At 36.4% G+C, this 26,050-nt stretch overlaps 1 protein-coding gene across 2 annotated transcripts in view; it reads right to left on the bottom strand.

Annotated features, from left to right (window-relative positions):
• NKAIN2 (sodium/potassium transporting ATPase interacting 2) overlaps positions 1-26,050 on the bottom strand; it is a 1,025,024-nt gene that overhangs the window by 156,904 nt on the left and 842,070 nt on the right. For both annotated transcript variants that reach the window (XR_008503244.2, XM_054492310.2), the window contains exon 4: positions 4,361-4,561. Coding sequence is in view for 1 of the 2 variants with exons in the window: in XM_054492310.2 (XP_054348285.1) it covers positions 4,361-4,561 (201 nt within the window). In the remaining variant the exon portion in view is untranslated. The remainder of the gene's footprint in view (positions 1-4,360; positions 4,562-26,050) is intronic.

Below are 26,050 nucleotides of genomic sequence, written 5' to 3'. Positions count from 1 at the left end.
ATGTGCCATTCCCAACGCAACCTCAAGTGCACTTGGATAAAGAGTTTCAAAGTTTAGAAACTTCAAAGTGAAGAAAACTTCTTCACTAACGGTATCCTCAGTAAGTCTTAGCCAGACAAATGGCAAACATAAATTATTAACAACGTAACTAAACACATCTGTGACTTTATTGACCCAATGTATGTATTTTATCTACATTTTTTTCCTCAATCTGTTGAAAAATAATTTTTACCATTGCATGCACTCTACAAAGTAGAGAGTTTTCTGAATAGGAAATAGATATAACTGAAGGAGAACTTGACTTTAAACTATTTTTAGCTATGAGCCAGGTACCAGGTATTAGAACCTTTTCTAACGTCATCCATGGCTTCCCTGCTCATTTGTACACTGTTTCTAAGCCAACACTAATGGCTGTGGGAAAACAGAAAGCTTACATATATATATAAAAATTATTCTTTCTGCACATTTGTTTGTAAAACACACTCCCTGTTCATTGTTTTTATCACAGGAAGTAAAGTATAATATGTGCATAATAAATGTGAGGCACATCCCTCTTCATTCCCCTCACCTGTGGCAGACATAGCTAATCAATCATGGCATCCTTTGCTGCTCAAGAACCCTGAATTTTTACACTCCGGGAATCCATTATCCATCAGCTGCTACTGGCATTCAGGTTGAAGACTATTTCCCAACCTTGGTATGAGAACATGTTCATTGTCCCTATTTATTAGCTAAAATATCTTAGGAAGAGCTTTTAACCTATTCTGCTGCCCTCAGAGGACTGTTACACACTCAAAAGATTTAATTCACGTGAACGTATTTTATAATCCATGCCGTTCCAATCACACATTGTTTGAAGGGACCCGATTAATTTCTTTGTAACGTGAAAAATAATATCTCCCCAATTGATCTCCTCCTTGGCTGTCCCCACATACATTTATTGTATCTATTTTGAAAATGTGAATTTTTTTAATTTTTGGTTTTATTAAAAGTGTTCACACCTGTATTCCTTTTGAATGTGCTATCTGATACTAAGTAGAAGAAAATATGGCAGGAGAAGGAGAAAGCTCAAAATATCACACCTGGCTCATCATTATGGTGTTCTGGCAGTCTTTTCTGCACGGCTGGAAGCTGTGTGATTAATAGACCCTCGTCCCAATTATATGGATATTATACTTGTCTTCCTTTGGCTGTAGATCGGAGATATCTTATGTACGTGTGATGCAAATGTGGGCTTTGTGAATGCTAATTTCAAAATCAGCCAAGAGTTGATTGGCAGAGAACTGACCAACAGGGTGACAGGCTTGCCAGGGTTCAGGAATCTGTGAAAGAAAGGCTGAATGAGGGTGGAGAAAAAGAGCTGGAGAGATTTGGAGTTAATCAAGAGCAATGGCTGAGAAAGCAGCAGTTTATGAAAGCAGATCTAAGCCAGATATCCTGGAAGAGAGGGCAGTTTCAAAGACTTGGATGAAAACAGTGAGAAGAGTGAGAGTTCAGCTGACTTTACAAAACTGCATGGAGCTAAGAAGCCAAGATTATGCCTTAAACTGCATAAGCCATATTCTTTGTCTACCACATCCCCCAAATGTGCCTGTTTGCACCTGGTTTGTGTTTTGGGGAACCTTGCTGTATATTTGACTGTGGCATCCTCAAGGTCAGAGGTCCTGACACCTTTGCTTCTCTAGATGCTAGAAGGAGACAAGCACTCAGGAAGTTTCCACTAGACTGATTTAATGGAACATTTGATTGTCAAGGAGATGATCTGGGTAACACGAAAGGAGAGGGACAGAGATTTAAGACACTATTTCATCAATTAATCATTACATCAGTGATCAGAATGAAGACAGGAAATTTTGTTTGCAGAGCAAGTTGTTAAAGATAAGCCTGTTTGATTTGCATTATAAAACTCGAGTTCAAATTTGCTAAGTTTTCTGTATAGCAGACGCATTCAACCCAAAGCTGGCTAGATAATAGCAAGCTCAAAAGTAGAAAATGTGTTGAAATTTCTCCAAGTAGTGCCTTGGCTGTGCAGTTGCTAACTCTGGTGTTCCACAGTCAACATTGCAAAAGTAGTACACCCCTGGAAAGAACAGGTGGAAAAGGTAGAGGTGAAGATGTCACATCCTAGGATGGTTTACTCAAACTATTCCTTCACTCCACTGGGGGGAATGCAGACAGGAGAAACAAGAGCCAGTAGCATGAAATATTGGTCACATCTGTTCTTAGCAATAACCCATCCATCTTCTTTGCACTCTAGCCACCTTGCTGTTACAGATTGTTTTTACTTAAGGAAAATTATCTTTTCTTTGGATATGTATGTCAACTTCAACATATGCCCCCACGTCCAAATGTATTTTTTTAGCACATTCCCTACGTGTCAGCATTTTATGTGGCATTTAATAAATCTGTGAATCTATTTTACACACACATACACACATAAACTAATTCAAATAACTCTATAAATAGTCATATATAAATATCCATGCCCATAAACTGTATCTTCACTTCATCCTTAAAACATAGGTGGAAATTTTCCAAAATTTTGTGGGTACAGTAAAGATAGGCAGTTCTACAGAAGGAATATTTTGTTTAAAACTTCCTTTTAATACATATATAAAGATATTTTATCTGACCCCAAATCACAGAAATATTTCACTTTTCTCATGTGATAATGATTACTTGATTTAAATGGATTTTAAAGAATGAAATGGCTACTTCCATCCTGTCAAGTCTAACTTATTTTTACTTCAGGATAAGCAAAGTAAGCACTTTTAGATTTAAAACTATTACAGAAGAGCTTGTTAATTGGAAGGAGTGTCTATGGTTGAACATATTCAAGGGATATTACTTAGTGTTTTAGCAAAGAACATAATTCAAATGTTCTGGACATCATTTATGCTGATTTCCAAATAAACAGCCCTTCCTCTTTCCTGTCCATTCGGTGATCGGGTGGGACTGTGTGACCAATTCTGCACAATGAACTGTGAACAATGAGCCTTCCTCCCAAGCAGAAGCATGTGTGTGCCCAGGTAGACCCTCCACAGCTATTATTGCTCTCTGGCACGGCAACCCACGATGATGGAGATATTGGCTACTCAACTAGCCTTGTTTCCTTACTGACAGTGATCAGTGGAGCCTCCTGCTGACACACAAGAAGAAACCTTTATGACTTTTATTTACAGAGAATTTGAAAGTGTTTACTAACATAGCATACTTAGCTTCTTTAGTCTATCACAACACACACACACACATAAACACACACATTCCATTAAAAATATAACAAGGATATATTAGTTATATCATCTAACACCCACACACTCACATAGTTTTTTTTTAATTCCAGAAGAATTTTATGTTTCTCTGAATTGTATGCCACTCTACCCAGAAACTATTATTTATTGTTATCCAAGAACTGTGAGTCAATATCATTTCCAAAATAATTAACTAAAGAGGTAAAAAGCAGATTCTACTTGCATCATTTGTTGCTAACAGTTTGAATACTATGCACATCAATTGCACATCCACATAGAACCTAAGAAAAATATATGCAGTTCTGCATTTAAGATCTGTAATGAATAAATGGATTCATGTGTCATAAAGTTGCCTTAACTTTATAAATCTCATGATATTATGCAGTTGGCCTTCTTGAGAAAGAGGTGTTTTAATTTATCTCTTTGTCATAGTAATACAATGTTAAATCGTGTATTTTATATAAAATAGGCATATGTTGTACACATATGTTATTTGTAAGTCCTACTGCCTCCTGGTAGAAGGAGGGTTTTTTTTTATTGTCACAGTACTATAAAAAATGGGGGCATGAATGTCTTAGAAGTAGAATCTATAGAAAATGTGATTTTTTTCTGGAAAAAAAGTGGGAGATTAAAGGTGATGGATGGTGCCTGGGAGAAATCTAGGAAGGAAGAAGGAGATAGGGCAAATGAAAAAGAGAAATCCCAGGGCTAGCAGCACAGCCAAAAGAAGCACTAAAAGAGAAAACAATTATTGAAATCTTATAATTTTGAGTATTGTAGGACGTTATGAAAAAAATCTCTGATCATCCCTTCAGAATCCTTGGAAAAGTCTACGAAAAGTCACGTAATCACATCTTGACTGATTGGATTTCCTATGTAAAATGCTGATGATAACAAAGGGTATTTACTAATTGTTGAAGAAAATCAGCACACTAAGTCCAGAGGATGGTTTGGTTTAACCTGATAATTTCCTGTTAAAAGTCACATTAATGAGGAAAAAGCAAAAAGGCCACACTTTACCCACAGATTCCATTTGTGTGCACTGAGTTTGCACAGAAATAAAACAACTCCAGAGGCACTAGAAGGAGCGGTTGGCTGTCAACACTTACTGCGAGGACAATCTGGAGGGAACTATGAGCCACTTCTATGTACTGGTACTCCAGCAAACACCCTGAGACGGTGATGTAGCGATGGTCTTCTGGGGCCCAGTCTGGGGCGGGTGTCACTGACGTCACCGTACATCCTGGTCCATTCTCCATCCACCAAGATCGGTGCATTGATATATTAAAAGTCAGGATAAGGTCTGTTTCCTGCGAGAAGGCAATTTATAAGGATGAGAATTACTTTATAAATGTTAGTCAGCTTACTTGGTACTGACTTGCTTTGACTTTCCCATTTGGAAATGTGGGGGTTTTTTTTTTTCCTACCCCATGCTGTATTTTACAGGAAGTGAGGACACAGCTAAAGTAATTATGCATCTATGGATTCATCCTACTTATGAAGATTTTTCCTGACTATAATAATATAGATCAAATTATTTTATTAGAGAAACTCCTAGTGATTTATATTACTAATGATTTATATTCATTGTAACACTGAAGAGTCTTTACCTTTCAAGACTTGCATATATTACAAAGGGAATGATTTAAACTTTTATCAAGTGAAGTTCCTGCTATTCTAAATTTGCTTTATTTTTTCTCTCAAAATGTTTACTTTTCACACATTTTAAATCTTAAAGCTATACTTCAATTCTGCAACATTTAACATAATATTGTGGCTAATGCTTGAATTTGTAAGACCCTTACTTAAGAAAACATAATATTATTTGCTTCCCCCCCTTCCTATTATTTGGGCAAATCAGTGTCTCTTCAATCTTATCACTTTTTGTGAAATTGGTCATAATGTTTCTTAAGAATTAAGAATTATTTTTTAGGAAATATTATTATCAAATTATTGTAGGGTGAAGATAATAAATCAACTATTTAGATGAAGTTCACTATGTTAGGTGATACACAACTATAAATGGAATAAAAGTAGAATTTTGCACTCAGAGAGCTTGCAATCACCTATGCCAACTTGGAGTTATCAATGGCACATGGGCAAATGTTGTCTTCCAGGGAAAGAACGGCTAAAGGAAATGCATCAAAAGCATTTTATTATCAGTAAGTCATGAAGAAAGATAAGTTCTAAGAAAAAAAGTCAGTTATGGGAAATTGCACTATATCAGTTTCAGTGATAGTTACAGCCACAAGATAATAGGTGCCAACTACTCACTCCAAAGTGAGGTTCTGATGGACTAGGCAGACCCTGTATAGATAATGTCTCAAGTCATCATTTGTGACACGGAGCCACACACTCACATTGAACATATGGAAAGGTTGAGTTGAAATGGCCAGGGAATTTGGAGATTGCAAGTAGAACTTCCTTGGAAAAAGGTGTGCTATGAGTGTCACCATCTCCATGGTGGTGGTTGGGGGGGGTGGGGGTGATCTCTTTTTTTCGCAAGCCTGTTGAGAAAAGCTTCAAAGTATCTTTGGAACCTAGGAAACACAGCAGCTAGTGTCTGACTCAGGCCTGATAAATCTCAAAATAGAGTCTGTGACTACAGCTACCTGCTAAGAGTTCAAACAAAAATTAGGCAGTATGTGACAGGAAAGTGCACTGCTACATATCATGGATCTAAAGTAATGATCCTTGGTAGTGGATGTGGGCTGTCATGAGAGAGAGCTAACATGGGTTTTCTTCCAAGGATTTCCAAGAAGAAAATGGGTAGGGGGGTAATGGCTGAATCTTTACCATCACCTATTCTTAGGGCATGAGGGAGGGAGTGTTAAAATATAGTAATTATGGAAGAGACACCAACTAAATCATGTATCTACACATGAGATATTTAATGCAATGCAGGGCCTCTGAAAACCCCAGAAAAGCGTCTTGAGACACCTTTCAATCTCGTTAGCCACCAAACTCTGTTAGTACCTTGATATCTCTCCTGCTCCCTTATCTCCTCTCCATTGTTATACTCCAAGCATGGTGGGGTCTGAGATCTCAGATAATAGTTGTGAGATAGAGATGGGGTTAGTTAGTAAAGACCGAAGTGAAACACGAAGCATACAACTTTCCATACAGGAAGGAAGAAGTTTAATTTTGAATACAATTTGGATTTTTTATTATAATGCCAGACATATTAATTTCTGAATAGAGACTTCTTTGGAAACTATAGTGACTTTGGATAACTTTTTATTATCTGGAAGTAACCACAAAAGTTGGAGATCTGCTATTTATTTTATCCAATGGTAGCAGAAGAATCAGGTCCATGGGGAGCCCTGTGGAGGAAATCATGAGAAAGGAATGTTTTTTATGTTATTTTTCTCAAAATCATGATCATTTAATGTTTGGTTACCAAAGCAAACTGGATAAATCCCCAGGGCCTAAGAGAAAAAAGCAAACCATTCGAAAGGGCAACCAACAAGAGACTAAGCCATGAGGGCTGCCAGGCTTGGAGAGCCCAGCAAGAACACAATCCAGTTCCCTAATCCCTGGTGATATCTAATATCCATAGCTCAAGGTCTCAGTAAACCTCCCTCTCTCACAGGAAGTCAAGACCAACTACAAGGTTCCATTTGAAACAATGGTAAGGAGGATTTTCTGAGACTTAGAACTTGGTTATTTGCATTATTGCTTCTCATCGGTTGAAGCAAAATTTGTTTAACATACAAAGCAAGATAATTCAAGAATCAACTATGCATGAGTTTATTGGGGGTAATCATAATTGCAAACAGGGACTAGAGCCCAAAGCAGTGACAGTGAAAACATGCTTGTGAGCTGTTAGACATAGAAGTGGTTCAGATAGGTAACTATCCCATTATGCCCAGGACTGTCATGAATTTTGCAATGAAAGTCCCTTGTCCTTGGAAGCCCCTTAGTCCCAGCACACCAGGACAGTTAGTCACCATAGCTGCAGAGACAAGTTTTTAAAAAGCATTGATGTCAGTTGAGTTTGTTGGCCATTAGAGCTATGGTAATCAGAAGTGATAATTTATTTACTAATTATTTATATCCTAACTACTGCCAAAAAAGTCTTGTCATAATAAAGCAAACATATACCATTAAAACAAGGGTAAAAAATAAGAACCAAAAAAATGGAGACGATAGCTAGTGAGCCAGGAAACCAAGACATGAGTAAGTGCCTCACTTGGATACTCAATTCAGAACTGACTTGTTGGTAATAATGGAGACACAATGGGCACACAGCTATCATTATCTAAAAGAATGAAGAATACCATGGCCCCAAGAAAGACAATCTTTTCTTTCCTAGTACTAATTTCTTAAGAGGAATTAACAATTATATAAATATTTCATATAAAATATTTATAATATATTGGATGGTATCTTTAGTTGATTTTTCTTCCATAATTTCAAGAATACTGGCAGAGAATTATGCTGGATTTAACAGACATCTGAGCCGTCTTTAGCTCCTCTTTCTAATACAGGAACTATATTAGTTTGCTAGGGCTGCCATAACAAAGTACCACAAAAAGGTGGCTTAAGAAGACACTTATTTTCTCACAGTTCCAGAGGCCAAAATTCTAAGATCCTGGTGTAAGTAAGGTTCTTTCAAGGGACTTTCTGTGAAGAAGAATCCATTGCATGCCTCTGACGGTGTGCTGGTAATATTTGGCATTCTGAGGCTTGTAGAAGCATCATCCTAATCTCTGCCTTCATTTCACGTGGCAGCTTCCCCGGGTGCCAAGCTGTATCCAAATTTCCTTTTCTAAAATATAAGGACTCCAGTTGTATTGGCCTAGAGCCCACTCTAATGACCTCATTAAGTAGTTACATCTGAAATGATCCTATTTCCACATGAAGTCACATTCTGAGGTACTGGGGGTTAGGCCATAAACATGAGTTTAGGGGAGCGGGCACAATCCAAACAGTAACACCAAACTCTAATTTTTCTCTCTCTTTTTTATTTTATTTTTCATTTCTCCATCGGGTCAGTTCTAATTTTTCTCTTTTTTTAAATTTATTTACTTTTTTGGTATTTTCTCTTTTAACTTATGTTTGAGATTTCTAAAGATCATTTGAACCTATTGTCTGGATGACAAGTAAAATATTTTATTACTTCATACATTTATTTATATGCTTTCTATATTATTTATTACTTAGAAAATCAATTAACTACATATATTTTTAATAATTACATTTACCATAAAGCTATAGCCAAAAATAGCATTTCTTGTCCACAGTTCTTTCCATTTCATAGTACCCTATTGAAAGGCAACCACTTTCATTTTTTATAACTGTTTCTTTAAGTATTTACTTTTGTTTTGTAAATATCATGCTCATGTTGACATTATTCATTTATCATCTAAGTATTATCTCCTATTTCTAGTATGAAATGTATGAAGTAACATTTTTAGAAATATTCCCTTTCTATTCCCCACCATTCTGTATACTTTTCTCTAAAATTTGGTTGTATGAATATTACAAAATTTGCATTTCCCTGATGACGTATGATGCTGAAACTATTTTCATATACTTATTTGCCATCTGTTTATCTTCTACAGTGAGATGTCTGCTAAGATCTTTGGCCCATTTTTAAATTGGGTTGTTTGCTTTTTATCGTTGAGTTTTAAGAGTTCTTTGCCTATTTTAGACTTAAAAAGATAAAAATTATATTGTTAAAATATGGATTAAAATACTATATATGGTAGTCTTTTATCATATATGTCTTTTGCAATATTTTCTACCAGTCTATGGCTTGTCTTTTCATTCTTTTGATAATACCTTTCAGAGAGAAGTTTTTAAATTTTAACTAAGGACAGCTTGTTAATGCTTTTTTTCATGGATCATGCCTTTGGTGTCATATTTTAAAAGTCATTGCCAAATCCAAGTTCATCTAGATTTTCTCCTGTGTCATTTTCTAGGAGTTTTATAGTTTTGCATTTTACATTTAGGTCTTTGATCCATTTTGAGTTAATTTTTGTCAAGGACACAAGGTTTGTGTCTAGTTTTTTTTTTTTTTTTTTTGCATGTGGATGTGCAATTATTCCAGCACCATTTATTGAAAGGACTTTCTGTCTTCTCCTTTGTATTGCCTTTCCTCTTTTGCAAAAAACAGTTGACTATATTTGTGTGGGTGGACTTCTAGGTTCCCTATTCTGTTCCATTGATCTATTTGTCTCTTTTTTTGCCAATACCACACTGTTTTGATTACTGTAACTTTATATTAACTCTTGAGGTTAGGTGTTATTGGTCCTCAAATTTTATCCTTTTCCTTCAATATAGTTTCGTCTACTCTGGGTCTTTCACCTCTCTCTATATACTTTAGAATCAGTTTGCCAGCATCCATAAATTTACTTGCTAAAAGTCTGAGATTGTGATGAATCTATCGATCAAGCTGGAATTAACTGAAATCTTGAAAATCTTGAGCCTTTCTATCAATAAACATTGAATTTCTCACGATTATTTAATTATTTGATTCCTTTTAAAAGAATTTTGCAGGTTTCCTCATATAGATCTTGTACATATTTTGCTAAATTTTGCTGTAGTTTGAATGTATCCCCCAAAATTGTGTGTAGGAAACATCCTGCAAAGCAATAGTGTTGGGAAGTGAAGCCTAATGAGACATGATTAGGTCATGAGGACTCCATGCTCACCAATGGACTAATGCTGCTATGACTGGGGTGAGTGGGGCTTCATTATCATGCAAGTGGCTTTGTTATAAAAGGGTGAGCCTGGCCTTTTTTTCACTTCCTCTCTTGCACTCTCTGTGCCCTTCTACCGTGATGCCTTCTGCCATATTATAACACAACAAGAAGGACTTTGGTGGATGCTGGACCCTTGATTTTAGAGTGCCCAGCCTCCAGAATTGTGAGAAAATAAATTCTTGTTTATTGTAAATTACCCAGTCTGGGGCATTTTGTCACAGTAGCCCATAACAAACTAAGATAGAAAACTGGTACCAGAGGAGTTGAGTGGTACTATAACGAATACCTGAAAATGTGGAAACGATTGAGAGCTAGGTAATGAGTAGAGGCTGAAACAGTTTTGAAATGAATGCTAGAAAAAGCTTGTATTGCTATAAATGGAGGATTACGGATGATTCCGGTGACAACTCAGAAGGAGAGCTAGAGGGAAAGTCTGAAACTTCATATAGATTACTTAAGTGGTTATGATAGGAACGCTGGTAGAAATATGGGCAGTACAGGCCATTCTGATGAGGTCTCAGATGGAGATGGGAAACATCTTATTGGAAATTGGAGTAAAGGCCATCCTTGTTATAAAGTGGCAGAGAACTTTGCTGAATTGTATCCCTGCCCCAGGGCTTTATGGAAGACAGAATTTAAGAGTGATGATCCAGGATATCTGGCAGAAGAAATTTCTAAGCAAAATATTACAGGAGTTGTGTGGCTTCTTTTAACTTCATACAGTAAAATCCAGGAAGAAATAAATTATTTAAAGACAAAACTAGATTTAAATAAAATGACTTAAAGGGAAACACACTTAGGGATTTAAAGGATTTTCAGCTTTGACCATCTGGTACAGAATAAAAGATCTTTTTTAGGAAAGAAATCCAAGGGTATGGCCAAGTACACATTTGATAAGGAGATCAGTATGGCTAGAAGAAAGACAGGTGTTATTCATCAAGATAATGGAAAATGATTCTGAAGGCATTTCTGTGATCTATGAGGCTTTCCCTCTTATCATAAACCCAGAGCTGTAGGAGGGCAAAATGATTTTGGGAGACAGGTCTAGGATGCCCTCCACAAGCTCCTTGACTAGGGCCACTTTGGGCCTCTGTTCCCTGTGTTTATAACTCTGTTCCCCACATTCAAGAAGCTTGTCTCCTTGTCTCCCACAGCTGTGGCTTAAGCAGCCTCAAGTACAGCTCGGGCCACTGCTCCTGAGGGCTCAAGCAGTAAGCCTTGAGGCATTTATGTGGTGCTGACTCTATAGATGTGCCAAGTTCACGAGCTATGGGGTTATGGCAGCATCCACTGATCAAAGAATGTATTAGGCAGCCTGGCGCCCAGGCAGAAACCTGCTTCAGGGACAGAGTCACTAAGCAATGCTTAGTGGAATACAGGTAGCAAGGCTACTGCAGAGAGTCCTCACTAGGGCAAGGCCTGATGGAGCCACAGTAGTGGGGCCATCCCCAAGACCTCAGAACTGCAGAGCTACCAGTCTGCAACATCCACCCAGAGAGCTGTAGTCATGACACCCTATCCTGTAAGAGCTGCTATACAGGCTGAGCCCAGCAAAGCAATAGAGGTGGGGCTGCCTAAATCCTTGGGGGCTTAACTCCTACCTCAGTGTACTAAAAAGGCGGGACATAGGTTCAAAACAGAGATTATTCTCCAGCTTTAAGATTTAATGTTGTTTGCCCTATTGGGTTTTGGACTTTATTGAGACAAGTCACCCCTCTTTTCTTACCTATTTCGCCCTTTGGAATGGGAGTGTCTACCTTATGTCTGTCCCACCATTGTATTTTGGAAATAGGTAACTTGTTTTGATTTCATAGGCTCAAGCTAGAGGGAATTTGCCTCAGGAAGAATTGTGCCTTTAGTCTCATCCATATCTGATTTAGGTGAATCTCTGGACTTTGGACTTTGAGTTGGTGCTAGAACAAGTTGAGACGTTGGTGTTATTGAAATCGAATGAATATATTTTGCATGTGAGATGAACATAGATTCTGGGGGGCCAGAAGTGCTATGGTTTGAATATGTCACCCCAAAAGCATGTGAATTTAATATCCAGTGCAACAGTGTTGGGAGGTGGGGCATAACAAGAGGTGATTAGGCCATGAGTGCTCCACTGTCATGAATGAGCTAATGTTGCCAACGTGGGAGTGGGTTTGCTACAGAAGGGTGAGTTTGGCCTTCTTTTTGTTCTCTTTCCCCTCATATATCTCCCTTTCTTTTTGCCTTTCTGCCATTTGATACCTTCTGCCATATTATGATGCAGCATAAATGTGCAATTATAAATTATAAAATTATATATTATTCAGTCTGTAGTATTTTGTTACCGCAGCACAAAATAGTTGAAGACAAATTGATACCTACATATTTCTTTTTGTGTGTGTGTGTGGTAATATAAATGGTATTGTGTTTTAAATTTCAAATTCTGCTTACTGGTAGTACAAAGGAAACCAATTGGCTTTTGCATATTAACCTTGTATCCTGAAACTTTGCTGTAACTGCTTACTAGCTACAGGAGTATTTTGGGGGCCAATACCTGCAGATTTTCTACACAGACAGTCATTTTATCTCTGAGCAAAAATAGTTTTATCTCTTCCTTCCTAATCTGTGTAACTTTATTTCCTTCTCTTGTCTTGTGTTAGCTACAACTTCCAGTAAAATATCAAGAGGTGTAATGAGAGGGAATAACCTTGCTTTGTTCCTGATCTTAGTAGAAAAGCTTCTAGTTCTCGCGATAGTTTACTGAGAATGATGATTTCCAATTTCATCCATGCCCCTACAAAGGACATGAACTCATCATTTTTTATGGCTGCATAGTATTCCATGGTGTATATGTGCCACATTTTCTTAATCCAGTCTATCATTGTTGGACATTTGGGTTGGTTCCAAGTCTTTGCTGTGAATAATGCCGCAATAAACATACGTGTGCATGTGTCTTTATAGCAGCATGATTTATAGTCCTTTGGGTATATACCCAGTAATGGGATGGCTGGGTCAAATGGAATTTCTAGTTCTAGATCCCTGAGGAATCGCCACACTGACTTCCACAAGGGTTGAACTAGTTTACAGTCCCACCAACAGTGTAAAAGTGTTCCTATTTGTCCACATCCTCTCCAGCACCTGTTGTTTCCTGACTTTTTAATGATTGCCATAAACTATCGCAAGAACAAAAAACAAAACACCACATATTCTCACTCATAGGTGGGAATTGAACAATGAGAACACATAGACACAGGAAGGGGATCATCACACTCTGGGGACTGTTGTGGGGTGGGGGGAGGGGGGAGGGATAGCATTGGGAGATATACCTAATGCTAGATGATGAGTTAGTGGGTGCAGTGCACCAGCATGGCACATATATACATATGTAACTAACCTGCACATTGCGCACATGTACCCTAAAACCTAAAGTATAATAACAATAAATAAAATAAATAAATAAATAAATAAAAAGAAAAGCTTCTAGTTCTCACTGTTAGGATGTTAGCTATAGATTTTTTATAGGTACTCTTTACCCAGTTGAGGAAGTTTCTCTGTCTTAGTTTGCTGAGAGTTTTTTTGTTTGTTTGTTTTTATCATGAATGGATGCTGGATTTTGCCAAATGCTTTTTATATATCTACTGATGTGATGTACATCTATTGATATGATGTACATCTATAGATATTGTAATTTTTCTTCTTTAGTTTGTGGATGTGATGTATTACATGAATGTTTAACCAGCTTTGCATACCTGGGACAAATCACAGTTTGTTGTGGTGTATAATGTTTTTTATACATTCTCTGATTCAATTTGCTATACTGACTGTTATATGTTGAAAGTCTTTGCATCTGTGTTCATGAGGGATATTGGACTACAGTTTTCTTTTTTTATGTTGCCTTTGGTTTTGGTATTAGGGTGATGCTAGCATCATAGACTGTGTTACGAAGTTAGTGTCTCTGCTTCTGTCTTCTGAAAAAGATGGTAGAGAATTGGTATAATGTCTTCTTTACATGTTTGGTAGAATCCACCAGTGAACCTATCTAGGTCTGGTGCTTTCTGCTTTAAAAAGTTAATAATTGCTGATTCAGTTTTTCAATAGATAAAAGCCCATTCAATTCATCTACTTCTACAAGTTTTTTTAGACTGCATATTTCAAAAATTGTTCCATTTTATCTTTGTTGTTAAATTTGTAGATATAGAATTGTTAACAATATACCATTATTATCCTTTCTTGTCCATGTATCTGTAGTTATATTCCTGCTTTCATTTATAATATTAGTAATTCTCAACTTTCCTCTTTTGTTCTTAGCCTAAAGGCCTAATGATTTATTAATCATTTCAAATAAGCAGTTTATAGTTTTGTTGGTTTTCACTACTGATTTCTTATTTTTAATTTTATTGATTTATTTTCTAATTTGTAGTAGGTCTTTCCTTCTGCTTACTTTGGATTTACTTTGCTCTTTTTTTCCTAGAGTGATAAATTGGAAAGTTAGCTTATTGATTTTAGATTGTTTTAATATGCATTCAATGCTATAAATTTCCCTCAAAGCAGTGCTTTCACTACATTCTACAAAATTTAAAAAGTGATATTTTAATTTCCATTTAGTTCAAAATATTTTAAAATTTGTCTTGAGATTTATTCTTGACCCATGTGCTATTTAGAATGTGTTGTTTAATCTCCATGTATTTTGGGATTTTCCAGCTATCTTTTTTTTTTTTATTTCTTCACATTTTTGGGCAGATTTTCATCATCTCTTTGTGGCATATCTATCACTAATTATTTTCAAATTGACCAATAGAACTGTAAGGACTCATTCAATATTAATTTCTACATGGTCCAATACTTCAGGATCATTTAATGCCTTTTTTGTTTGTTTGTTCTTTTTCAGGTGAACTATGACTTGGAATCCTCCAGGCTTCGGCTTCCATCACACTCCATGAACTTGATGCACATAATTTAATGTAGGCCTCCACCCAATATCATCAGTTCTCTTGCATGTTGAACCCCCAGTTTCCTGGATCTGACCAACATGACCTTAATGTTCCTATCAGCTCAACTAAACTTTAGAGAGATTTCTTCCTCAATATGGGCCTCTAACTTCCCTTTTCTTAGAGCATTTACTTTAGAAATTTGGCAATTATCAATTTTTTCTCCCTATTTTTGAGATGTAAATTTTCTACAACTCAGGAATGTCTTTCTCAAGGACATGAGAGATATCCCTTTGAAATGTAATTGTGAAAAATGATAGCACCTCTATTTCAATCTGTGTAGGAGAGTAGGAGCCTAACTCAGGTAAGTGACAATTAGCAAACTCAGATGGCCTAAACACATTCACCAACTTCCCCACTAATGTACTCCCTACTGGTTCACGTCAGCATTTAATAATCCTTCTGCTTTCTTTTCAGTGGAGCTGAGTTCAGTCTCTCTCTCTACTGCAGTGGTCTTCTCTCCAATTGCAACGGTCTTGAATAAAGTGTTCTTTGCTTGTTTTACTTGGAGATGAGGTCAGTTCAATATTGAAGTCTCTCTTCCCTACTGCAGTAGTTCAAATAAAATCCATCTTGCCATTCATAACAAGTATTGGTATAATTTCTCTTTAACATTTCTCATGTCTTTCTCTTAATTGGTTTCTTCTCTTGTTTTACAGAGCATGTTAGTCACTAGTTTCTGAAGTCTGACGAATGTGCTTTCGTTACATTTTCATATTAATTGACTGATATTTTGGATGGACACATTTATACTGCTTGGTTAGATATGATTTTCTCTCAGAATCATGCGGAAATTTCTCCGTTATTTTCTAGTTTCTGTTTTTGCAGTTAAGAAGTCCAATATCATTTTGCTTCCCTACATTTTTAAAAGATGTAACCTGTTTCCATTCGTTCTTTCTTTTGGTATTTTGCATCTGTTTTTAAAAAAGCAATGATATATTTCCAAAACCATTGAAGACTATAAAGGATATTATAATAACGTCATTATACCCACCACCCAGTTTCATTAATCCTTAGGCTATAGTTGCTTGAAGTCTTTCTGTCTTTTTTTTTTTTTTTTTTTTTGACAGAGTCTCGCTCTGTCGCCCAGGCTGGAGTGCACTGGCACAATCTTGGCTCACTAGACCCTCCACCTCCTGGGTTCAAGTGAGCACGTCTGGCTAATTTTTCTATTTTTAATAAAGACAGGGTTTCATTATGTTGGCCAGTCTGGCCTTGAACTCCTGACCTCAAGTGATCTGCCTGCCTCAGCCTCCAAAAGTGCTAGGATTACAGGCGTGAGCCACCACACCCAGACTGAATCATTTTTAATAGAATATTTTATACAATATAAATGATGCCTTCTCTGTACTTCTCCTAAATATTACTTTCTTCACTTCTTCTTCAGGGATAATTACTATCATGATTTTAGAATTAGTGTTCACATGACTTTTTTTTACAGTTTTCCTAAATATTTACATATCCATATCCATTAATAATATAAAATACTAGGGGTATTTTTTAGGTTTAAGACATACATATACTCTACACCTTATTTTGGTTTCCTTTAATATATTTGAGGTTTCTTGTTTTTTTGTTTTATTTTGTTTTTGTTTTTATTTTTGTTTGTATTTTTTTTGAGATGGAGTCTTCCTCTGTCACCCAGACCTGGAGTGCAGTGGCATGATCTCAGCTCACTACAAATTCCGCCTCCCAACTTCAAGTGATTCTTCTGCCTCAGCCTCCCGAGTATCGTGGTTTACAGGCATGCACCACCACACCTGGCTAATTTTTGTATTTTTAGTAGAGATGAGGTTTCACCATGTTAGCCAGGCTGGTCTCAAACTCCTGGCCTCAAGTGATCTACTCGTTTCAGTTTCCCAAAGTGCTGGGATTACAGGCGTGAGCCACTGCACCTAGCCTGAGGTTTCTTTATGTAGGAAATACATTCAGCTCCAAGTTCTGAAATTCTCTAAAGGAAGTAACTGGGTGTTTTTGTTGTTGTTGTTGCTGTTTTTCATTTAGCTTGTAGAGCATCTTTGGGCCTTTCAATATATGGGCCCTTTAATTATGGTCTAGAAAATATTATTGCATTATATCCTTAATTTTTCCCTCCCTTCCACTCTTTCTATTACTACAGGAAATTCCGTTAGTCAGACAGTTGACTTCCAGGACTGATCTCTCACTTTCTTATCTTTTCTTTCGCACTGTTTATATTTCTCATTTCTCTTTACTCTCTGAGATTTTCTTTACCAAGTCTTGCCAGTCTAATAGTGAACTATTTAAAAATTTTTAACTTTTTGAACTTCTAAGAGCTAATTATTCTCTAATTGTTCTTTTTATATAGCTCTTCTTTTAATTGTGTCTTGGCAATAAGTTTTCTTAGTTCTCTGAATTATCAGAGTTTTAAAATTATATTTTCTACATTGCTTTTGCTTTATTCAAGTTACTCATCTTCACTAAATAAATAAGTAAATATTAAAAACAATTATTGTCTATGTGTCATAAACAATATTCCTGCCCTTATGAATGTTTATTTTGGAATGGAGATGGACAACAAATATATAAATATACCAAAATATCTGTGCAGTGATTAATATAATAAGGAAAATAAATTCAAGTAAAGAAATAGAATGACCAAGAACTGGGTGAAGGTGAGGGAGTGGGTAACACTATTCTAGATGTAATGGTAAGAAAAGATATCTCAGTATCTTACATTTGAACAGCAACCAGTGAATGAAGTGAAGGAGTGAACAGAGCAAAGATGAGAAAGAGCATTCCCAACATTGGGAATAGCCAGTGAGGATGACTTAAAGATCTTCTATTATGTTTATTCTTATCTTTGACTTTCATGTTGGAGGCTTCCTTAAAAGTCTGGTGATCCCTGGTCGTCTTTTCATATTAAATAGGAAGAGCTAAAACTTGATTGGTGCTTTGTTATACATTGGTGTGCTGGTCATTTGTTGTCTCTCACATAAGATGATGGGGCAGTGCCTTCCAAATGCTCTATCTATAGGAGTCTGTAGGATTTTGCTTTGGGTCTGCAAGTCTTATTATTATTAGGCACCAGACCACAGCTGAACCGGGAAGGAGCTGGTGGTCTTGCTACATAGTATGCAGTTTTTATTTTTCCAGTATGTAAATTTTAATTTAATCTTCTGTTTAGAAACTGCTGATGCTGACCTGTGCCTCAAGAGGCTTCCCTGTCTGGGGGAGAAGCCTGATGTGGAGACCATTGGGAGAGGCTAAGGCAAGCTACCTGTTCCTTAAACAGATTGTTCAACCTATTCCAGTTTTTGGTCCTCTACCTCACACATTCCTTCCACTTCCAAATCCTGTTGTTAGAGGATGTTACCTGCCAAATGTGTACTTTGGAATCCTCTTCTGCATGTTCATAAGTTTTTGGGTTTTCCTTTCTGCTAACTCACTTGCCAATCCTCTATCTACTTTCAATCTTCTAAAAATTGCTGACACTTCTTGTCTCACTGTTAATTCTTTAAGATCAATTTGTTGGTATTTTAGGATAAAAAATATAAGTAAGTGTATATCTTCAACCAGCTATCATTAAATGGAAAATTTCTGGTATTATTTTATACTTTCCTCTATTTTCTTGTAGACATTTAAACAAGAAGTCTCTGTGTGTATGTGCACATATGCAATGTTTTAACTACAAAATATAAATTTCTTCTTGTAAAACAGACAACATAAGGGTCTTCTTGAAGTCCCCTTTTAAATATAACAGGAATTCCTCAGTGTGATCTGTGCCATGTATATCAGCAGGTTATTTAATTCCTGTATGCTTTGTAATTTTCAGCTCAAAATTATGACTTTTGACACAAACCACAAGTCTCAATGTCACAAAATAAGGTAGAAAACCACAAACAAGCTGGGCACGGTGGCTCATGCCTTATAATCCCAGCACTTTGGGGGGCCGAGGCAGGCGGATCACGAGGTCAGGAGATCAAGACCATCCTGGCTAACATGGTGAAACCCCGTCTCTACTAAATATACAAAAAGTTAGCTGGGCATAGTGCCACATGCCTGTAGTCCCAGCTACTCCGGAGGCTGAGGCAGGAGAATCGCTTGAACCCGGGAGGCAGAGGTTTCAATAAGCTGAGATCGTGCCACTGCACTCCAGCCTGGGCGAGACTATGTCTCAAAAAAAAAAAAAAAAGAAAAGAAAACCACAAACAAAATCTTTTACACTCTGGATGCATTCGGGATGCATTCATAGGAAAAACATGAAAAAGGGACTCAGAATTGTTAAGATGATAAAATTTTTAAATCTAAAGAAAACTTTCATAATTACATGTTCACATCAGCATAGTGATAAAAAATCTTGGCATTAATTTATTTATTCATCTCTTCTAGTAAATCTTCAAAAAGTTCAGATTAAAGGACCCCATTTTTGGTCATGTCATTTCTTCGAAATCACAAGGTCTGATGATGTGTTACATGAAAGCTGTTATTAGCACTAAAATTTGTTTCTGACAGGGCCTGTATGTATTCAGGTCAATTTAAGAAGCCTAATTGCTCAACAAATAATAAGCATTTGATTAAAAAAAAAGTTGACAAGTAAATGAGAAAATGATACTAATGACATTTCAGAATTTCAATAAAAAGCTAAAATTTACTTTTCCAGCTTATGGTATTTGAAGAGCAAAGCACACACGCATATAACTCTTATGATAGTAAGTAATGGGGGCTAGATTACAGAGATTTGAAGGTGGAGTGTGAGAGTTGCAATTTAAAAATATGAAATATTTTCTTAGATTTCTGGAGTTTTCTATTACCTTCTTTTAGAATAATATTAAAAATGGATAACTTCTCATTTCTAGGCAGTGTGGTTACTAAAAGGCTAGAAATGCACTTCTTACAAAATGGCAATAAGCCTAGAGTTATCAAGTTAGTTACACAAATATTAATAATTCCTATACCATATGTAAATCACCTTACCAGGCCATAATGATGTGATGTGAATCTATATAAGATAGTAAGATAGCATATATGACATCATGGGGCTATTGTCTCTTTTGGGAAACTAGGTATAAAAATAAAATATACCAATATAAGAAAGTATTTGATAAGTACTTAATAAGTGATGTGAACAATCTATGTCCAAGAATTCAAATGGTTTGGTGCCTGGGAGCTCTAGCTGGAACCTGAAAGAGCCAGGCTTAGATAGACCCACAGCCAGGGGAAAGAAGACCATTTTAAGTAAAGTGAAGCAATAATCAAAATTATAGATATACAACTTGTATTTCTAAGTAGCAATATGTAGCCTTATACTTATGAGATGGGATTTTGTTAGTAGTAGTATAAAATAGCATTGGAAAGATAAACTAGGGCTAGATTGAAGAGGAACCTAAGTGCCAGATCAATAAATCCGGCTTATTAAAAGGTTTTTGATCAGTAAGAGACCACAAGCACCATTATATATAAGCCAAAAGGTATTACAATAAAACTAATCCTTCTCTTGTAGGATTGGGTGGGCTGTGCAGGAGATACGTGGTGCAACCAGTACAGGTGCTGTATTTAATAGTAGTCATGAGGAAGTTGGTAACACAGATACCATTATTATAAATTCTGAGTGCTTGACCTTAATTATCCCCAAACTACTCTCCTGAGTTCTACAAGGATACAGAAAAGCAGAAACTATGACCAGGAGCAGTGCTTTTAATACTTTCAGAGTTAAGAATGGGACCAAGTCAGCATTCTCCTTACCTTAAAACATATTTATGTTGATGACATTAGAGGAATGCCAAGCAAGTACATTTAAGGGAAAAAAGCAAGTTTTAACAAACAAAACATATCCTGGGAAGTATCAATATTTACATTAACAAAACTATATGCATTTCATCTTTATGACTGAGAGAAATAGGAAAATCCATGATGAATAACATCCTGTAATCAGCAAAGGATGCAGGAGATGGAATAGTGGGGGAGGCCGTATTTGACATGAAGAATCACATATTTTCATGAACTCTTGTTTATTTACAATCAACATATACTGGATTAAATTTTAAGTTATCATCAGATAGCACTGTTCTGTATTGCACTGCCAGTATCTACATGTGGACACTCACTCATAGAAAACCCTGAAAAATTCTTTAAAATTGTTATTAGTCATGGCTTGTTTTCTGCTGGTGAACTTATCATTCTAAGTATAGCATTTTTCTGGTAATACTTGTATAGATCTATGCAAATCCACTTCTACATATAAAACCCCCAATGCTAAAGTTATCCTGGTAGCATATGAAAAGCAGTGAAAGCAAATTATATTGTTCAAGATGCGAGGAAGAACAGCTGAGAAAGTATGGTTTTGAGAAGATAACCAAAATTACAAATGTGTTTTATTTAACAGGTTGAATGAAAGCTGCCTTTATAGAAATGCAGCCCAGAACAGAAAAAAGTTTATATCTACCCACTAAAAAATTCAAAAGTGTGATTCATTCCGCTATATTATGAAGGGCGATCAGATATATACTCTTGTTCCTACTTTGTTCTAGTCGTCAACTATGGGTAACTTTGGGATCTGGCTGATTATATATCATAATTCAATATGACACCATAGCTAGGGATAACTCCAGCTCTTGGTTCCTGACATTAGTTATTCAGGAAAGAGTTTATAAAATATTTCTGTGAGCATGGAAAACATTACAACCATTGCTCTAAAAACACATGAGTAAAGTCCAATGGTATTTGTCTTTCTAAAAGCTAATCTTTTCGCTGGGTGCGGTGGCTCACACCTGTAAATCCAGCACTTTGGGAGGCTAAGGCAGGTGGATCACCTTGGGAGTTCGAGACCAGCCTGGCCACAATGGTGAAATCCCGTCTCTACTAAAAATACAAAATAAAATAAATAAGCCTGGCATGGTGGTGCGCACCTGTAGTCCCAGCTACTCATGAGGCTGAAGCAGGAGAATCGCTTCAGCCCAGGAGGCGGAGGTTGCAGGGAGCTGAGATCTTGCCACCGCACTCCAGCCTGGGCAACAGAGCAAGACACTGTCTCAAAAAAAAAAAAAAAAAAAAAAGCAACTGTTTTAAAAACAAAATGTATTTCTTCTGATTATGTGGAAAGATTCACTAAAGATATAATGTAAATTATTTAAAGTTCATTGCTATTGTATGTTTTAATTATTTCTTGCCTGAAAACAGGTTTCTCATGTCCATGTGCCAACAAAGGCCATTATTTCACTTTTCCAAGTCTTATCCCGACTGCCTTCTTGGTCCAGATAAATGTTTTATGTTGTCTGTCATTGGTCTATCCCTTTTGCATTCTGAGTATTGCTACAAATATTGCATTTTTATGAAAGCTTCCTTATAACTTCCTATTAACATTCTGCGTATCTCTCTTCATTTGAATTAATACTTTGAGTTACCCCTTCTCAACAGCTTTTCCTGATTAATTCCATTCCTTTTCAAACCTCACAGTGTTAGACCTGGTACCTCTTTATATGTACGAATAGCAATATTGTCTTAGTCAGTTGCTTTTTTCTTAAGGGTACAGGAACATGTTAAACCCAATATGTTCACAGTTCCTTCTCAAGAAGTGCATATCAACTCTCAACTGCAGAAGAAAGTTTGCTGCTAGAATACAAAGAATTTTGTTTTAAGGTGATCCTTGTAATTCACTGAAAGGTAAAAAAGGAAAACAAGGAAGAAAGATGGAAGGAAAGAAGAAAGGAACGATGAGAGGGAAGGAGGGAAGGATGGAAATGAAAAGAAAAAATAGGAAACAGGGAAAAAAATTCAATAAGCAAGTCTCCATGCTATGTTAAAGTTCATCGAACCTCCAGGCTCAAAATCTCAATTTTATTTTCCACCTCTAAAGTTAGAACTCATCAGCTATGAGTGGGATCTAAGTTTGGCAAAATGAGTCTTCTCTCTTTCACACCTTTACTAGCAGATGCTAGAGGCAGAATTTTCTCAGCTGGTTACGATACATGAAAGATTAACTTCTCACTGACTTTATAGTTTTCGATGTACTGAATCCTTTGCAGGCAGAGCTTTTCCTGCTGTTTTCTCACTTTCCTGTTTGTTCCTTCCCCACAGGTATCTTTTCCCATATTGTGAGTGTTCCTTTCCCTAAGAGCTTTGAAAAGTTAGCTGCATTCACTCTAGAGGCTGTTTTCAATGAACAAGTTAAGTATTTCCAGAGATGTTACTGCCATTTAAGAACTCATCTGAGGCCACAATTTTACTAATTTTAAAAGCATATTTATGTGAATTTTTAATTAGCTTGAAGGCACAGACATGCTGAAGATATTGAAGGCTTAGAGACAATTAAGGAACAAAGCAATGTCCTCCTCAATAGTTCCCCCACCATTACTGCCAGTCACTATTGTCCCTGAATAGGAAACCCACCCCTGGTACTGTCATTATCATTTTTCGATAGTCAGAAATTATGACTCGTATAGTGTCTGTGCTTGGCTCCAGAAATTAGTTTTGCTTCTATTTTCGGTTGACACGTAATAATTGTATGTGTTTATAGGATACAGAGTGATATTTTGATTCATGTATCAAATCAGAATAATTAGCATATCCATCTCCTCAAATATTTATCCTTTCTTTGTGTTAGGGACATTCAAAATCCTCTCTTCTAGCTATTTGAAAATATACAATAAACGATTGTTAACTAAAGTCACCCTGCAATGCTATAGAACACTAAAATGTATTCCTCCCATCTAGCTGTAAATTTTAATTCATTAACCAACCTCTCCCTATCCTTCTCTCCCCGACCCTTCTCAGTGTCTAATAATTGCAACTCTACTCTCCACTTCTATGAGATCAACTTATTTAGCTCGCACATACGAGTGAGAACAAGTAGCATTTATCTTTCTGTGCCTGCCTTATTTCCTTATTTCACTGCAAACTCATCCCTGTTTTCATGAATGACAAGGTTTCATTCTTTTTGTACTGAATAGTATTTCGTTGTGTATATTATATATACTTTTTTTTTTTTTTTTTTTTTTTTTTTTTTTACAGAGTGTTACTCTGTCACCCAGGCTGGAATGCAGTGCCGCGATCTCAGCTTACTGCAACCTCTGTCTCCTGGGTTGAAGCAATTCTCCTGTCTCAGCCTCCTGAGTAGCTGGGACTACAGGCACACGCCACCATGCCTGGCTAATTTTTGTATATTTAATAGAGACAGGGTTTCACCCTATTGGTCAGGCTGGTCTGGAACTCCTGACCTCAGGTGATCCACCCACGTTGGCCTCCCAAAGTGCTGGGATTTACAGGCATGAGCCATCGCACTCCCAGCCTATATACACCATATTTTCTTATCTATTAATCTTTTAATAGGCATTTAGGTTGATTCTATATCTCCGCTATTGTGGATAGTACTGAAATAAACAAGGGGGTGCAGATATCTCTTTGATATACTAATTTCCTTTCCTTTCGGTAATACCCAGTAGAAGAATTGTTGGTAGTTCTTGGTTAGTTTTTTTGAGGAAACTCTACATTGTTTTCCATAATGGCTGTACTAATTTACTTCCCAGCAATGGTGTATAAGAGTTCCTTTTTCTTTGAATCCTTACCAGCATTTACTTTTTACCTTTTTGATAATAGTCATTCTAACTGGGGGTGTGGTGATATTTCATTGTGGTTTTGATTTACTTTTCCCTGATTATTAGTGGTGCTGATTATTTTTTCATATCCTTATGGGCCAATTGTATATCTTCTTTTAAAAAGTTTCTATTCAGATTCTTTGCTTATCTTTTTTTTTTTTGACAGTCTCACTCTGCCCCCAGGCTGGAGTGCAGTGGTGCAATCTCGGCTCACTCCAACGTCCACCTCCCAGGTTCAAGTGATTCTCCTGCCCCAGCCTCCCGAGTAGCTGGGACTACAGGCATCCACTACCACATCTGGCTTTTTATATTTTTATTAGAGTTGGGGTTTCACCGTGTTAGCCAGGATGGTCTCGATCTCCTGACCTTGTGATCCACCCGCCTTGGGCTCTCAAAGGGCTGGGATTACAGGCATGAGCCACCGCGCCTGGTCCTCTTTGCTTATCTTTTAATTGAATTATATGTTTTTTGCTGTTGTTGTTGCTGTTGCTGAGTCGTTTGAGTTCTTTGTACATTCTGGTTATTAATATCTTGTATGAATAGTTTACAAATAGTTTCTCCCATCTACTGGTTGTCTCTTCACTCTTTTGGTTGTTTCCTTTGCTGTGCAGAAGGCTTTTAGTCTGACATACTCCCATTTGTCTACTTTTGATATCACTGACTGTGCATTTGAAGTCTTACCCATAAAATATTTGCCTTGACCTATGTGATGAAACATTTTCCCTACGTTTTTCTAATAGTTTTATAGTTTCAGGTGTTACATTTAAGTCTTTCACCCATTTTGAGTTGATTTTTGGATATGGTGCGAGAGAGGGGTCTAGTTTCATTCTTCTGCATACTGTTATCCAGTTTTCCCAGCACCATGTATTGAAGAGCCTATTCTTTCTCCAATGTATGTTCTTGGAACCTTTGGCAAAAATCTGTCAGCTGTGAATACATGGATTTTTTTTTCCTGGGTTCTCTATTCTGTTCCACTGGTCTATGTGCCAGTTTTCAAACCAATACTATGTTTTGGTTTTGGTTACTATAGCTTTGTAGCATATATATATTTTAAGTTAGATAGTATGATGCCTTCAGTTTGTTTGTTTTCCCCAGAATTGCTTTGAATATTCGAGGTCTTTTGTGGCTCCATACAAATATTAGAATTGTTTTTGCTATTTGAAGAATGTCATTGATATTTTGATAGGAATTGGATTGAATTTATAGATTGCTTTGGATATGATGGTCATTTTAGCCATATTAATTCTTCCAATCCATGAGTATAGAATGTCTTTTTATTTTTTGGTGTCCTCTTTAATTTTTTAAATCGGTGTTTTACTGTTTCATTGTAGAGATCTTTCATCTTTTGGCTGAAATTATTTCTAGGTATTTATTTTTGTAGCTATTTTAAATGGATTGTGTTCATAATTTCTTTCTTACCTACTTTGTTCTTGTTTAGAAACACTACTAATTTTTGTATGTTGATTTTATATCTTGTAACTTTAGTGAATTTATTAATTCTAAGAGACATGTGGTGGAATCTTTAGGTTTTTCTAAAGAAAAAATGATGCAAAAATTTATTTTCTAAATAAAAAATA

Source organism: Pongo pygmaeus, chromosome 5, assembly GCF_028885625.2.
Source record: "Pongo pygmaeus isolate AG05252 chromosome 5, NHGRI_mPonPyg2-v2.0_pri, whole genome shotgun sequence".
NCBI classification, from domain to species: Eukaryota; Metazoa; Chordata; class Mammalia; order Primates; family Hominidae; genus Pongo; species Pongo pygmaeus.
This window is presented reverse-complemented; position numbering and strand designations above follow the sequence as displayed.